This window comes from Triticum dicoccoides, chromosome 2B (genome assembly GCF_002162155.2).
Source record: "Triticum dicoccoides isolate Atlit2015 ecotype Zavitan chromosome 2B, WEW_v2.0, whole genome shotgun sequence".
In the NCBI taxonomy this organism is placed as follows: Eukaryota; Viridiplantae; Streptophyta; class Magnoliopsida; order Poales; family Poaceae; genus Triticum; species Triticum dicoccoides.
Window position 1 is genome coordinate 459679479 of NC_041383.1, and position 17198 is coordinate 459696676.

General features: G+C 45.7%; 1 protein-coding gene across 1 annotated transcript; it reads left to right on the plus strand.

Moving 5' to 3' along the window:
- Nucleotides 1-2909: 2909 nt before the first annotated feature.
- LOC119367832 (protein LITTLE ZIPPER 4-like) lies at nt 2910-4362 on the plus strand. The gene is made up of 2 exons (XM_037633228.1): nt 2910-3116; nt 3797-4362. The coding sequence occupies exon 2, from the start codon at nt 3809-3811 to the stop codon at nt 4085-4087; it is 279 nt and encodes a 92-aa protein (XP_037489125.1). The 5' UTR covers nt 2910-3116; nt 3797-3808; the 3' UTR covers nt 4088-4362.
- The last annotated feature ends 12836 nt before the right edge of the window (nt 4363-17198 follow it).

Here is a 17198-nt window from a genome sequence, read left to right on the forward strand (position 1 = left end):
GCATCTTCAAGCCGGACCAGCAAACTGTCCGTATGCGTCTGGATCACGAAAGTCATCCAACGTCGACCTGTATCGGTCCGCGGAGCAGTCTGGACGCGGTTTCTCTCGTAAACCGGAGACAAATGTGAGGGGCTTTGCGAGAGGCCGGACCGATGCCACGCTCGCTTCTGACCACGCTGGCCCACCCAAACCCCTCCTCCCACGACAGCTTCCCGCATTCATGCCGTTGTAGAGTGGCCGCTTTCCATTGAAGAGCGAAACACGACCTCTTACTGGCGCAGGCATTGAAGCGGCTCGCTGGCCGAGGGCGCCGCCCGCGACGCGTCTTCGATGTCCACGCCTGTTCAATGCCGAAGACGCGTGACTGGACGGGACAGTACTGATATCTCCCACGCCCGTTCAATACCCCGTCCGTCTGTATGCCGCCATCAAGCAGGCTCGCCGGGCGAGAAACCCACTCCGGCGTCCCGCATTGATGCCTGGCCCCACCGGAATCCACTATTTAAGGGCGGCCACAACCGGCTATCTCCACATCACAACACATCCTCTCCACATCCTTCTCCTTTCCTCCACATCTGCCATGAGTGCCAGCGGGAAAGCACTGTGGGACAGTCTGCCGCCAAAGATGAAGCACGCGGTGGCAGCCCTTACCGCCGCCTGGCAGAGTCGACGTGCCAGACGGATCGAGGCCGGCTTGCCAGCCAGCTCGCCCGAGGTCTCCGACGACGAGGACAACACCACGATGGAGATGGGCTTCAATGAGTCCGCGCCGGCTCCGCGCCTCCTGTGCACGCCGGCTTCACCATGGAACAGGTGTAGGTGTACTTCAACACCGCCATGGCGGAGGTGCAGCCTGCGCCGGCGCCTTTGTTGGGGTTCCAGCAGGCGCGGGAGAAATAGTGATACAACCTGTTCCTCCTGGAGAAACACCGGCTGGTGGAGGGCTAGATCTAAGGTGAGCGCGCGAGCGAGGAGGCCGTGGCGGCCACGACCGCGGCGAACCCAAATTTCGTCGCGGAACAGCGTGACATCTATCATACAGTTTGCGCTCAAGCCGCTGCAGCCGTGGAGGCGCAATTGCAGGCGATCACGGAGGAGAATAATGCCAATTGCGCCTCCTACGCGCAGCCGACGAACCATTAGCCAACCCGGTGGGACGACGACAGCGCCGACGCCACCATTTCCCGTGTGGACCACACGTCCACCGACGACGGACAAGGCGCGGACTCCTCCGAGGATGAGTACGCCACGGAAGGCTGTGGGACCTGGTGTCCCATGTGGGTCGGTCCGTCTCCCGTGTTCTACTCTTCCTCGCGGAGACCGCACCTTCACATCATTGGTCTTTTCGCGGTGCTTATGGAGACGGCGGATGGAGGACAACACGGGCTTGGACGTCGGGCGCCGCCGTCGTAGGGTAGGTTTAGGGGCGGTCTTTTTTTTCTTCTAGATGTTTGAAATGTAATGAAACCCATCGTGTTTGTATGAAATCTGTCATGTTTGTATGAAATTCGATCGTGTTTGCATGAATTTCATCTTGTTTGTTGAAAAAGAGTTCGAAACATATGCCGCTAGCGTTGGATGTCGTCCTTCCGCATCTGTGTCCGAGGACTGTCCCCCTTATCCATGAATGAATGCGGGAGGAAATTTACGGGTTACCATTGGGAACGCCCTAAATGGCTTATATTTAGAAACGAGGGGAGTACATACACAGCCTAGACTAGAGTCCAGGCTGGCCAGCAGCGATGATTACCACCTTTACCTTTCGTCCCTCCACTTTTCTGGCCCTAGATCATCTCATCCCTGCTAACATGTGCATTTTCCTTCCGAGATTCTGTTCCTTGCAACAATCACATTCAGCAAAAGGCTCGCAAAAAGCTAGAGATGAGATGGGCCACAAAGAAAAAGATGCATGGTGTACTACTACAAAAGAAAAGAAGCGAGGAGGTGTGTGTGGCACAATTGTGATGCATTCAATTGAGGGAAGAGGGGATCATCATCACCCCACCCGAGGCTGGTATTCAAGGAAGGGAAGAGGGTGCAGTAATAATAAAAGAAGAAGAAGAAGAGAAAAAAAAAGAGGGGAGATGGAAACAAAAGCGGGAGGAATGCAGGAACAGGGATGGAGTGTGATGATGAGCGAGGACCCGGTGACGAGCCATCATTACGAATCTTGGTGCCGGCCGAGGCCCATCATCATCATCATTTGAAGCCCCCTCCCATCGTCGTATCCTCTTCCTACCTCTCTCTTGCTCTTGCACACTTGCGCTCGCTCGCTGACCATATTTGGTTTGGTTTGGCCACCTAAACCACTGGCACAAAATTACCGTGCCTCTCTCTCTCTCTCTCTCTCTCTCTCTGTCTCGTGTAGTAGTAGACCAAAGTGTGCAAGGGAACAGTTGAAGTGCACATTGGTCGTTGGTTAGAAGCATTCATGCTTGTGTTAATCGTGCTTTAGGTCGCTCATCATACAGTGGTTCTCACTCACACAAGCCATAGCAATACGGATTAGTCATCCGTCCGTCCGTCCGTAAACAAGTCTGGCGCGGGAACGGCTGCACTGGCGCGTACAAGGAACGAAGGGAAGAGAAGAAGAAAATGCGGCACGTGAGGGAGGCCAAGGCCAAGGCCAACCTCATGATTAGGCGCCATTTAAGCCTCTGCCGCATCGTCATCGATTGGATCGTCTCCTTACGAGCATGCACGAGACCCCTCTGCCCCTCCCGTTCAAAGGCCTCATGAAAGCCTCCCATTCGTACGTGCGAACGCTAGCACGTGGACCACGGCGCGTGCCGCGGGCCCGCCTGTCAGCCACACCGCTGATCCATCCTGGAAGGGAAAAAAGGAGGGAAGGATGAGCTAGCCTAGCTGCACTCCATCTACGATGAACTGGTATGAAACGAGATGGTGAGCCTATAAATACCGCCCCACCGCCCAGCAGAAGGAGCACATCACACATACAGCAGAGGAGATCGACTTGATCCTCTCCATCCCTTTTGCCTCTCTTCCTGCCCCGCCCGCCCCACAGCAAATCTCATTGCCTCATCGCGCTCCGACTCTGCCTTTGCTTGCCGAGTTCCTCTGGTCTCTCTCTCGCAGCAGCAAGCAGCTCCAACAAGGTAATGTCTCGTCTCTGCTCGATGTGCTCTTGCATGCATGCATGCATGCACAATCATGTGTGCCAATTGCAACTGCAATTTGCTGGCCTCTCCCCTTTCCTAGTGTTGCCCTTTTTGTTCGTTTCTAGTTGCATTCCATTCCATGCAATCTGCTGCATCCCACCCCATGCCTTTGATTTGTTTATGCATGTCTCCACGAGCCTTGCTTGACACATATCTTTGCAAGTTGCTAGTACTGATAGCAGTTGCAATAGCGTTAACATGTGTGTAAAGTGTAAACAACCATCATGATTTGCTTAGAACGAGCGAGTCACCCTCCACTTTCTTTAGTTTATTTATTACAGAAGAAACCTTCAGGGTCTCCCTCTATGCTACACTCTACTGCTAGTGTTCTGTTTTTCTTCTTCTTCTTCTTCTTCTTACCTCCAAGGAGGATGTTGCCACTGCAGGGACATCCCCTGGGTATCCTGGAATTTTTGCTGCCACACGACCACAGCACACTTCACTGTTTCTGCTTCCCTTTCTTCTTTTCCTGCACTCATAGTAGGACACACACAAGTTAATACGAGTCGCGTGCAGCAGAGCAGGATAAAAAACGAGTATTGTAACCAAGTTCTGAAACAGGGCCCCCACATATGGCTCCTGATTTCCTTACCCTGTTGCTTTTTTTTTGGTGGCAGGCGCCAGGCGGGATGGACAGGCTCAATGCCAAGCTGTACATGCAGAACTGCTACATCCTCAAGGAGAACGAACGGCTGCGCAAGAAGGCCCAGCTGCTGAACCAGGAGAACCAGGCCCTGCTCACCGAGCTCAAGCAGCGCCTCGCCAAGACCGCGGCCACCAAGCCCACCGGCAACGGCAACGCCGCTGCTGCCGCCCGTGCGCCCCTCCCTGACCTCAATGCGGCTCCACCGGCACACGCCGTCCATGACAAGGCGGCGCCCAAGTCCAAGAAGACTGTCGCAAACTGAAGCAGCTTGCTTGCTTGGGTACTGGAGAACATATCCAGTGCTTGCTTTCACCCATTAGATAGTACGTACTGGTACTGGATATGTTCTCCTTGGTACTCTACTGCCATGCCATCATGTAGGGTTTGTGTTTGTAACCGCTAAGGGTCTAGCTCTGAATGTTGGGAATGTTTGCTTCGTTTTAGCTATGGAACTGCATGCCTACGTACTGTTATGTAGCAGAGTCCTCCTCCTTCTGAATGGATAGATAGATCAGATCAACTAGGAGTATATAAAGATGGTTGGGTTGGGTCAATGCGCGCTCTACATGGCTGTGGCATTGGACCAGCTTCTTCCTTTCCAGTCCTGGGAAAATGTCATTTACTGCTCGTTTGATGGCAATGTACTACCAGCTCTAATGCACAATGCTAGTACCTTGAATCCTGGCTTCGAATGCTAAGTTGACTAATGGAGGTGACTCAAATTTCAAAATTCAAGTAAAGCAACCACAAGCATCGAATATATGACAAATAGTTTTTTTGTACAAGTAGCAGTCAAGGTCGGTCACACGTCAATCAACAATGCAATGGTTCATGCAGAAAATATACTGACCTCCAGCATAACAGATTACTTTGCCTTCACATCGAGCATTCCAAAGAGAATCAGTCGCCACACTTCATTTCATCATGCATATTAATCTGCCAGTGAGTAAAAGAGAGAGATAATCTCCAGTGACTGGCCAATGAGCAAAAGAGAACATATAATCTCCACTGAAAAGTGCAATGATTTCAAGTGTTTCTGACCGTCAACATATAATAGGCTGACCATCTGAGGACCATTATTAAGCAATTTGGCAACATTGAAAAGGAAACATGATTGGTTCTAGTAGAAAAGAAAAGGGCCAAGTTATTGCTTTAGTGATCATGATATATATAATATCGTTCAGTAATATCAGTAAGTATTAGGAGTACTGTACATACTCTAACATTCAGGATAGCATAACAAGGAGAAAATATGATACTTTCTGCGATGCAAGAACATAATCTAATTCTGCCATTACGCTACAGTTAGGAGAATTCATATACGAGAACATTAGACTGTCAGATTTCCCCACTAGCCACCAAATTCTGATACAACTTAAATGAGAGATAAAAAACAGAGTATGAGGTGTACACAGTAGCTTGGCCAACATTCTTGCGCTGCACATGCAAGAAGTATCACGCATTGCTCACCTATCTATCATGACCTTGTTTTGTCGCACATATCCAAGAATCCAGGAGCTATTTGACAGAACATATACATATCGACTCTTCCTCGATCACATCAGCACACCATCCTGCGGGGTTGTTTCCTTGTACAGTTGTACCACCAAACATACACCTGACGACCTGAGCCCTCCTACAAACCGTCACTGTGACACTAGCACAGGGAAGACTCTGGACTTAAGAGCTTGTTATGTGTTAAGCGAGTCATATATATTCCAGTATATATACAGAAAGAAAAATCTATGTCCTCAATGACGTTTACAGAGGTTGGTTGCTGGTGTCAGTCTGAGTTTGCTTGGGTTTTTCCACACTTTGGTCCAGAAAACATGGATTTGGTTTTTCCGAGCAGAGTGAAAAAACACTTCTTTGCTTTGACATAAGATGACACACATGCGAGTATTATTACGTGTTTGCGGGACCTCCTGCTTTCACGGGCCATGGTTTTAGCCTACATACAATCCCAAGAAAATACCACATGAGCATATTTAAGAGTTCAGTCAGGGACCATCTGATAGCAGCCCAAGAAGCAACACAAAAATCTGTACCTGGCACCTGTCCTTCTATAAAGGACTTGCTCATCACTATGAATGATTGTTTTGGATGTCAAGTTGTCAATAGATGCACCGCATGAACAAAGGACAAGTAGAAATGAGTACTCAAGATCATTGCAAAACAACCGTCAGTTATGAATCATGTATCCCTTGCATCATATGCATCCCAAGCTCCCAACACATAACATGTAGATAGTAAACTCGCATTGATGTTGCAGTAAATTAGTTTGACATCATCATACACAATAAGAGGGCAAGTTGGCAAAAGTTGGGAGCATTTAGTCTTGTAGATCGCCTTGTCTGCAACATCACCAGATACCATCTTTACTGCAAGATTATATCTGAACCTTGTTTTTTTTTTGCCTTGTGATATGAACATTGCTTTTATTGGACACACTATATTCTACATCGTCCCTCCATTCTTAAATATAAGTGTTTTTAGAGATTCCAATATGAACTACATACGGAGCAAAATGAGTGAATCTACACTCTAAAATATGTCTATATACATCCGTATGTACTCCATATTGGAATTTCTAAAAAAAGACTTGTATTTAGGAACGGAGGGAGTAGATGATAGTCATATAAACAGGCAGAACACTGATATAAACCAGGTTTTAGCTAGGATACAACATATGGTAATTGTTTTAACAATACTACCATGTTGTCAACAAGATTCACAGCACGAGGAAAATTACAACAGCTACTAGCTGCGCAATCATTTATTATTAGACTATCTCCAGGCTCCAGCTAATACATCATTGTTCACATGTAACAATCTCAACATGAGGTCGTCAATCATGTACTACCTCTGTAACAATCAAGTATTTTGAACTGCCAGAATGTCCTACATTTGGGAACAAAGGGTGTAATAATCAAGTATTTTGTGCGCTTCTTGCAAGGGCAATGCAATAATGACGCTGAATTAGTTAGCATGCCGTTTAAAAACTAACTAAAAAAGCGCACACAATACCTGCACAATGGAAAGAAGAAAGACCAGGCACAACTAACCGTGTTGAACTGTACAGGGATCAAGGGTGGTCACTTAGCAGGTCCAAAGTCACATCTCTCCTGCTGTTTACATTGGCTTGGACATAGCACATTAACCAAACAAGCATCATACTATCATCAATGTTGTACAGAACAATCACTTGCTTGACGCGAACCCTGATGGACAAATCAAATCTTATTTCATGATGATCACAAAGCCCTAGCATCCACCATGTGACCAATCTCTAACCTGAAGCGAGCCGACCGATTGCGAAGTCCGCACATGTGAGGCTCGCTCAACTCACACTGGGACCAGCAGCCTGGGACACACAACACAAGCGACCTACTATTAGACACGGAAATCTGCGTTGATGGCAACGGTACGAGAACACCTGATCGAATTGCCCGAGCAATCGCAGGTTGCTGCCCCCCCCCTCCACACGAAAAACACAATGATCGCCCTGGTACAGGCAGGACGCGCAACTTCATCAATGGAACAAGCGGAGAAGTTTACTCAAGAATTGCTCTACAGAGTCATTCAGCACGGCGGCATCAGGGAAATCTCACGGGCAATTTCTACTACTTCCTATAGCACTGATCGCGGGCGGGAACTCCACAAAAAAAGTGTGGGCTACGCGAGATTATTAGCACGAGAGGTTCGTCTCTGGGAGCTTACCAGGTCGGCTGGCGTGGTACGCCCGCGACCGGCAGGGGGCGGCTGATGAGAAGGGGCCGTCGGTTGGTCGTCGCCGTTTTTTTTTTTTGTGTGTGTGATGTAGGTCGTCACAGCCTCCTGCGCGGAAATCTCCAGCCCTGCGGACCAGACTTGCAGATAGGCCGTCAAAATGGTGGGCTTGCCAAGTATGGGCTGGACTTGACACCGTTTTGCGCGTACTTTTGGGGCCCTACCGGCCTTATGGCCGAGCTAAACACTCGTCCACGACCCGCATTGGGAATTTCCCACCGTTTTGGGGGGTCCACCCCGCCGCAGCGCCGCGCAGCGGCGATGGCCGTCGCAATGGGTGGCTCCTGCCAACCGGCCGCCGGACCATGGCTCCTCAGTCCTCGTCCACCACCGTGTCAGGACCAAAAGAGTATATCGATCTATAGGAAAAACATGCGGAGGAATTCGCGAGGAAATTGGGGATCTAAGATGTATACGAGGCTGTAAGAGGAGCTATATTATTAGGGTTCAAGCCCGTCATTGCAATTCAGGAAGATTCGATGCCCTCTCCAGCCATAGCCCGGCTGGTTATAAGCTGAGACTTTAACAATAAACGGGAAGTAACTGAAATGGTACAGTAACTGGCATTGGACGGTGGAGATGCGAAGTAATATAAGGAGCCATCGTAGCCGTCCATTGGTGTCGAAGCGGTATTGTCTGAAATGCTACACCTCGTTCACTGAATAATGCTAACTGAACTGATTCTTTGACATTCAGTCCTGACATTGCCCCCTTGTAAGATTCGATGTGTCCTCACGGCGATTGAGCTGCATCACGCCAAGCTTGCATTGTGGCCTTGAAGAACTCTGGGAATGTATATTTAGTGAAGTCTGCATCCTCCCAGGTGGCTTCCTCCATGGATAGATTTTGCCATTGTATCAACCATTGAACCACTGGCAAGTTATGTCGGGGAACTTGTCTGACTTGCAAGACCTCAGCTGGGCCAGTTTTGATGGTACCATCTTAATTGACCATTGGGAGATTCTCACTAGGGATGGATGTTGGACCAATATGCTTTTTCAATTGGCTCACATGGAAAACTGGATGAATTTTGACATGCTCTGGAAACTGGAGTTTATATGCAGAGTTGCCTATCCTTTGCACAATCACAAATGGACCATAGTATTTGTGCTGTAATTTCAAAGCACCTCTGAATCCAAAAGCTGCTAGCCTATATGGTGCCATCTTCAAATAGACCATGTCTCCCACCTCAAAGACTCTCTCCTTTCTTTTGAGATCAGCATACGTCTTCATTCGGTTTTGAGCCTGATGCAAGTTAGCTTTAAGTTCCCCATCCTGTTGGGGGACGTAGTAATTTCAAAAAAAAATCCTATGCACACGCAAGATCATGGTGATGCATAGCAACGAGAGGGGAGAGTGTGTCCACGTACCCTCGTAGACTGAAAGCGGAAGCGTTAGCACAACGCGGTTGATGTAGTCGTACGTCTTCACGGCCCGACCGATCAAGCACCAAACGCACGACACCTCTGAGTCCTTGCACATGTTCAGCTTGATGACGTCCCTCGAACTCCGATCCAGCCGAGTGTCGAGGGAGAGTTTCGTCAGCACGACGGCGTGGTGACGATGATGACGTTCTACCGATGCAGGGCTTCGCCTAAGCACCGCTACGATATTATCGAGGTGGATTATGATGGAGGAGGACACCGCACACGGCTAAGAGATCAATGATCAATGGTTGTGCCTAGAGGTGCCCCCACGCCCCCGTATATAAAGGATCAAGGGGGAGGGGGCGGCCGGCCAGGAGGAGGCGCGCCAAAGGGGGAGTCCTACTCCCACCGGGAGTAGGACTCCTCCTCCCCTTGTTGGAGTAGGAGAGAAGGAAAGAGGGGAAGAGGAGGAAGGAAAACGGGGCTGCACCCATTGTCCAATTCGGACCAGAGGGGGGCTGCGCACCTCCTTCCTTTCGGCCTCTCTCCTCTATTTCCGTATGGCCCAATAAGGCCCATATACTCCCCGGCGAATTCGCGTAACTCTCCGGTACTCCGAAAAATACCCGAATCACTCGGAACCTTTTCGAAATCCGAAAATTGTCGTCCAATATATCGATCTTTACGTCTCGACCATTTCGAGACTCCTCGTCATGTCCCCGATCTCATCCGGGACTCTGAACTCCTTCGGTACATCAAAACACATAAACTCATAATATAACTGTCATCGAAACCTTAAGCGTGCGGACCCTACGGGTTCGAGAACAATGTAGACATGATCGAAACACGTTTCTGGTCAATAACCAACAGTGGAACCTGGATGCTCATATTGGCTCCCACATATTCTAAGAAGATCTTTATCGGTCAAACCGCATAACAACATACGTTGTTCCCTTTGTCATCGGTATGTTACTTGCCCGAGATTTGATCGTCGGTATCTCAATACCTAGTTCAATATCGTTACCGGAAAGTCTCTTTACTTGTTCCATAATACATCATCCCGCAACTAACTAATTAGTTGCAATGCTTGCAAGTCTTATAATGATGTGCATTACCGAGTGGGCCCAGAGATACCTCTTCGACAATCGGAGTGACAAAGCCTAATCTCGAAATACGCCAACCCAACAAGTACCTTTGGAGACACCTATAGAGCACCTTTATAATCACCTAGTTATGTTGTGACGTTTGGTAGCACACAAAGTGTTCCTCCGGTAAACGGGAGTTGCATAATCTCATAGTCATAGGAACATGTATAAGTCATGAAGAAAGCAGTAGCAACATACTAAACGATCAAGGGCTAAGCTAACGGAATGGGTCAAGTCAATCACATTATTCTCCTAATGATGTGATCCCGTTAATCAAATGACAACTCTTTTGTCCATGGCTAGGAAACTTAACCATCTTTGATTCACGAGCTAGTCAAGTAGAGGCATACTAGTGACACTATGTTTGTCTATGTATTCACACATGTATTATGTTTCCGGTTAATAGAATTCTAGCATGAATAATAAACATTTATCAAGATATAAGAAAATAAATAATAACTTTATTATTGCCTCTAGGGCATATTTCCTTCAGTCTCCCACTTGCACTAGAGTCAATAATCTAGTTCACATCAGCATGTGATTCAACACCAATATTCACATTTGTATGTGATTAATACCCATAGTTCACATCGTCATGTGATCAACACCCAAAGGGTTTACTAGAGTCAATAATCTAGTTCACATCGTTATGTGATTAACACCCAAAAGAGTACTAAGGTATGATCATGTTTTGCTCGTGAGAGAAGTTTAGTGAACGGGTCTGTCACATTCAGAGCCGTATATATTTTGCAAATATTCTATGTCTACAATGCTCTGCACGGAGCTACTCTAGCTTATTGCTCCCACTTTCAATATGTATCAAGATTGAGACTCAGAGTCATCTGGATCAGTGTAAAAGTTTGCACCGATGTAACTTTTACGACGAACTCTTTTATCACCTCCATAATCGAGAAACATCTCCTTAGTCCTCACTAAGGATATTCTTGATCGCTGTCCAGTGATCTATTATTAGATCAAAATTGTATTCCTTTGCCAAATTCATAGCAAGGTATACAATAGGTCTGGTCCATAGCATGGCATACTTTTATAGAACCTATGACTGATGTATAGGGAATGACTTTAATTCTCTTTCTATTTTCTGTCGTGGTCGGGATTTGAGTCTTACTCAATTTTATACCTTTGCAACACAAGCAAGAACTCTTTCTTCGACTGTTCCATTTTGAACTACTTCAAAGTCTTGTCAAGGTATGTAGTCATTGAAAATCTTATCAAGCGTCTTGATCTATCTCTATAGATCTTGATGCCCAATGTGTAAGCAACTTTACTGAGGACTTTCTTTGAAAAACTCCTTTCAAACACTCCTTTATGCTTTCCAGAAAAATTCTACATCATTTCTGATGAACAATATGTTATTCACACATTCTTATCAGAGAGTTTGTAGTGCTCCCACTCACTTTCTTGTAAATACAGGCCTTTCAAAAAGTCTGTATAAAACCATATGCTTTGATCAATTCATCAAAGCATATATTCCAACTCCGAGATGCTTGCACCAGTCCATAGATGGATCGCTGGAGCTTGCAAAATTTGTTAGCACCTTTAGGATTGACAAAACCTTCTGGTTGCATCATATACAGCTCTTCTTTAATAAATCCATTAAGGAATGTAGTTTTGACATCCATTTGCCAGATTTCATAAAATATGGCAATTGCTAACATGATTCGGACAAACTTTAAGCATCGATACGAGTGAGAAAATCTCATTGTATTCAACACCTTGATCTTGTCGAAAAAACTTTTTGCGACAAGTCGAGCTTTGTAGATGGTAACACTACTATCAACGTCTATCTTCCTCTTGAAGATCCATTTATTTTCTATGGCTTGCCAATCATTGGCCAAGTCCACCAAAGTCCACACTTTGTTCTCATACATGGATCTTATCTCAGATTTCATGGCTTCAAGCCATTTCGCGGAATCTGGGCTCATCATCGCTTCCTCATATTTCGTAGGTTCATCATGGTCTAGTAACATGACTTCCAGAACAGGATTACCATACCACTATGATGCGGATCTTACTCTGGAAGACCTACGAGGTTCGGTAGTAACTTGATCTGAAGTTTCATGATCATCATCATTAGCTTCCTCACTAATTGGTGTAGGAATCACAGGAACTGATTTCTGTGATGAACTACTTTCCAATAAGGGAGCAGGTACAGTTACCTCACCAAGTTCTACTTTCCTCCCACTCACTTCTTTTGAGAGAAACTCCTTCTCTAGAAAGGATCCATTCTTAGCAATGAATGACATGCCTTCGGATCTGTGATAGAAGGTGTACCCAACAGTTTCCTTTGGGTATTCTATGAAGACGCACTTCTCCGATTTGGGTTTGAGCTTATCAGGTTGAAACTTTTTCACATAAGCATCGCAGCCCCAAACTTTTAAGAAACGACAACTTTGGTTTCTTGCCAAACCACAGTTCATAAGGTGTCGTCTCAACGGATTTTGATGGTGCCCTATTTAAAGTGAATGCAACTGTCTCTAATGCATAACCCCAAAACGATAGTGGTAAACCGATAAGAGACATCATAGATCGCACCATATCCAATAAAGTGCGGTTACGACGTTCGGACACGCCACAACATTTGTGGTGTTCCAGGTGGTGTGAACTGTGAAACTATTCCACATTATTTTATATGAAGGCCAAACTCGTAACTCAAATATTCTTCTCCACGATCAGATCGTAGAAACTTTATTTTCTTATTACGATGATTCTTCACTTCACTCTGAATTTCTTTGAATATTTCAAATGTTTCAGACTTGTGTTTCATTAAGTAGATATACCCATATCTGCTCAAATCATATGTTAATGTCAGAAAATAATGATACTCGCCACGAGCATCAACACTCATTGGATCGCATACATCGGTATATATTATTTCCAATAAATCAGTAGCTCGTTCCATTGTTCCGAAGAACGGAGTTTTAGTCATCTTGCCCAAAAGGCACGGTTCGCAAGCATCAAATGATTCATAATCAAGTGATTTCAAAAACCCATCAGCATGGAGTTTCTTCATGCGCTTTACACCGATATGACCCAAACGGTAGTGCCACAAATAAGTTGCAGTATCATTATCAACTTTGCATATTTTGGCATCAATATTATGAATATGTGTATCACTACGATTGAGATCCAACAAACTATTTTTATTGGGTGTATGACCATCGAAGGTTTTATTCATGTAAACAGAACAACAATTATTCTCTGACTTTAAATGAATAACCGTATTGCAATAAACATGATCAAATCATATTTATGCTCAACGCAAACACCAAATAAAATTCATTTAGGTTTAACACTAATCCTGAAAGTATAGGGAGTGTGCGATGATGATCATATCAATCTTGGAACCACTTCCAACACACATCATCACTTCACCCTCAACTAGTTTCTGTTTATTCTGTAACTCCTGTTTCGAGTTACTAATCTTAGCAACCGAACAAGTATCAAATACTCAGGAGCTACTATAAACACTAGTAAGGTACACATCAATAACCTGTATATAAAATATACCCTTGTTCACTTTGCCATCCTTCTTATCCACTAAATATTCAGGGCATTTCCGCTTCTAGTGGCCATTTCCTTTGCAGTAGAAGTACTTAGTTTCAGGCTTTGGTCCAGCTTTGGGCTTCTTCATGGGAGTGACAACTTGCTTGCCATTCTACTTGAAGTTCCCTTTCTTTTCCTTTGCCCTTTTCATGAAACTAGTGGTCTTATCAATCATCAACACTTGATGCTCTTTTCTTGATTTCTACCTTCGTCGATTTCAGCATCACGAAGAGCTCGGAATCATTTACGTTATCCCTTGCATTATAGTTCATCACGAAGTTCCAGTAACTTGGTGATGGTGACTAGAGAACTCTGCCAATCACTATCTTATCTGGAAGATTAACTCCCACTTGATTCAAGCGATTGTAGTACTTAGACAATCTAAGCACTTGCTCACTAGTTGAGCAATTCTCCTCCATCTTTTAGCTACAGAACTTGTTGGAGACTTCATATCTCTCAACTTGGGTATTTGCTTGAAATATTAACTTTAACTCCTGGAACATCTCATATGGTCCATGACATTCAAAACGTCTTTGAAGTCCCGATTCTAAGCCGTTAAGCATGGTGCACTAAACTATCAAGTAGTCATCATATTGAGCTAGCCAAACGTTCATAATGTCTGTATCTGCTCATGTAATAGGTCTGTCACCTAGCGGTGCATCAAGGACATAATTCTTCTATGCAGCAATGAGGATAAACCTTAGATCACGGACCAAGTCCGCATCATTGCTACTAACATTTTTCAACTTAGTTTTCTCTAGGAACACATATAGAAACATAGGGAAGCAAAAACATAGGGAATCAACAACGCGAGCTATTGATCTACAACTTAATTTGCAAAATACTACCAGGACTAAGTTCATGATAAATTAAAGTTCAATTAATCATATTACTTAACAACTCCCACTTAGATAGACATCCCTCTAATCATCTTAAGTGATCACGTGATCCAAATCAACTAACCATAACCGATCATCACATAAAATGGAGTAGTTTTCAATGGTGAACATCATTATGTTGATCATATCTACTATGTGATTCACGCTCGACCTTTTAGTCTCAGTGTTCCGAGGCCATATCTGCATATGCTAGGCTCGTAAAGTTTAACCTGAGTATTCTGCGTGTGCAAAACTGACTTGCACCCGTTGTAGATGGACGTAGAGCTTGACACACCCGATCATCACGTGGTGTCTGGGCACGACAAACTTTTGCAACGGTGCATACTCAGGGAGAACACTTTTATCTTGAAATTTAGTGAGAGATCATCTTAGAATGCTACTGCCAATCAAAGAAAAATAAGATGTATAAAAGATAAACATCATATGCAATCAAAAATATGTGACATATATGGCCATCATCATCTTGTGCCTTTGATCTCCATCTCCAAAGCATCGTCATGATCTCAATCGTCACCGGCATGACACCATGATCTCCATCGTCACCGGCATGACACCATGATCTCCATCATCTTGATCTATATCAATGTGTCGTCACATGGTCGTCTCGCCAACTATTGTTCTCGCAACTATTGCTATCGCATAGCGATAAAGTAAAGCAATTATTTGGCGCTTGCATCTTATGCAATAAAGAGACAACCATAAGTCTTCTGCCAGTTGCCGATATCTTCAACAAAACATGATCATCTCATACAACAACTTATATCTTATCACGTCTTGACCATATCACATCACAACATGACCTGCAAAAACAAGTTAGACGTCCTCTACTTTGTTGTTGCAAGTTTTACGTGGCTGCTACGAGCTGAGCAAGAACCGTTCTTACCTACGCATCAAAACCACAACGATAGTTCGTCAAGTTAGTGCTGTTTTAACCTTCTCAAGGATCGGGCATAGCCACACTCGGTTCAACTAAAGTTGGAGAAACTGACACCCGCCAGCCACCTGTGTGCAAAGCACATCGGTAGAACTAGTCTCGCGTAAGCGTAAGCGTAATGTCGGTCCGGGCCGCTTCATCGAACAATACCGCCGAACCAAAGTATGACATGTTGGTAAGCAGTATGACTTGTATCGCCCACAACTCACTTGTGTTTTACTCGTGCATATAACATCAACCATAAAACCTAGGCTCTGATACCATTGTTGGGGAACGTAGTAATTTTAAAAAAATTCCTACGCACACGCAAGATCATGGTGAGGCATAGCAATGAGAGGGGAGAGTGTGTCCACGTACCCTCGTAGACCGAAAGCGGAAGCAGAAGCACAACGCGGTTGATGTAGTCGTACGTCTTCATGGCCCGACCGATCAAGCACCGAACGCACGATACCTCCGAGTTCTTGCACACGTTCAGCTCGATGACGTCCCTCGAACTCCGATCCAGCCGAGTGTCGAGGGAGAGTTCCGTCAGCACGATGGCGTGGTGACGATGATGATGTTCTACCAACGCAGGACTTCGCCTAAGCACTGCTGCGATATTATCGAGGTGGATTATGGTGGAGGGGGCCACCGCACACGGCTAAGAGATCAATGATCAATTGTTGTGCCTAGAGGTGCCCCCTGCCCCCGTATATAAAGGATCAAGGGGGAGGGGCGGCCGGCCAGGAGGCGGCGCGCCAAAGGGGGAGTCCTACTCCCACCGGGAGTAGGACTCCTCCTTCCCTTGTTGGAGTAGGAGAGAAGGAAAGAGGGGGAGAGGAGGAAGGAAAAGGGGGCTGCACCCCTTGTCCAATTCGGACTAGAGGGGGGCTGTGCACCTCCTTCCTTTCGGCCTCTCTCCTCTATTCCCGTATGGCCCAATAAGGCTCATATACTCCCCGGCGAATTCCCGTAACTCTCCGGTACTCCGAAAAATACCCGAATCACTCGGAACCTTCCGAAGTACGAATATAGTCGTCCAGTATATCGATCTTTACGTCTTGACCATTTCGAGACTCCTCATCATGTCTCCGATCTCATCCGGGACTCTGAACTCCTTCGGTACATCAAAACACATAAACTCATAATATAACTGTCATCGAAACCTTAAGCGTGCGGACCCTACGGGTTCGAGAAGAATGTAGACATGACCGAGACATGTCTCCGGTCAATAACCAATATCGGAACCTGGATGCTCATATTGGCTCCCACATATTCTATGAAGATCTTTATCGGTCAAACCGCATAACAACATACGTTGTTCCCTTTGTCATCGGTATGTTACTTGCCCGAGATTTGATCGCCGGTATCTCAATACCTAGTTTAATCTCGTTACCGGCAGGTCTCTTTACTCGTTCCGTAATACATCATCCCGCAACTAACTAATTAGTTGCAATGCTTGCAAGTCTTATAGTGATGTGCATTACCGAGTGGGCCCAGAGATACCTCTCCGACAATCGGAGTAAAAATCCTAATCTCGAAATACGCCAACCCAACAAGTACCTTTGGAGACACCTGTAGAGCACCTTTATAACCACCCAGTTACGTTGTGACGTTTGGTAGCACATAAAGTGTTCCTCCGGTAAACGGGAGTTGCATAATCTCATAGTCACAGGAACATGTATAAGTCATGAAA

Bases quoted from the DNA above. Each gene is read 5' to 3' on its own strand.
- LOC119367832 (XM_037633228.1), top strand. From the start codon at position 3,809: ATGGACAGGCTCAATGCCAAGCTGTACATGCAGAACTGCTACATCCTC.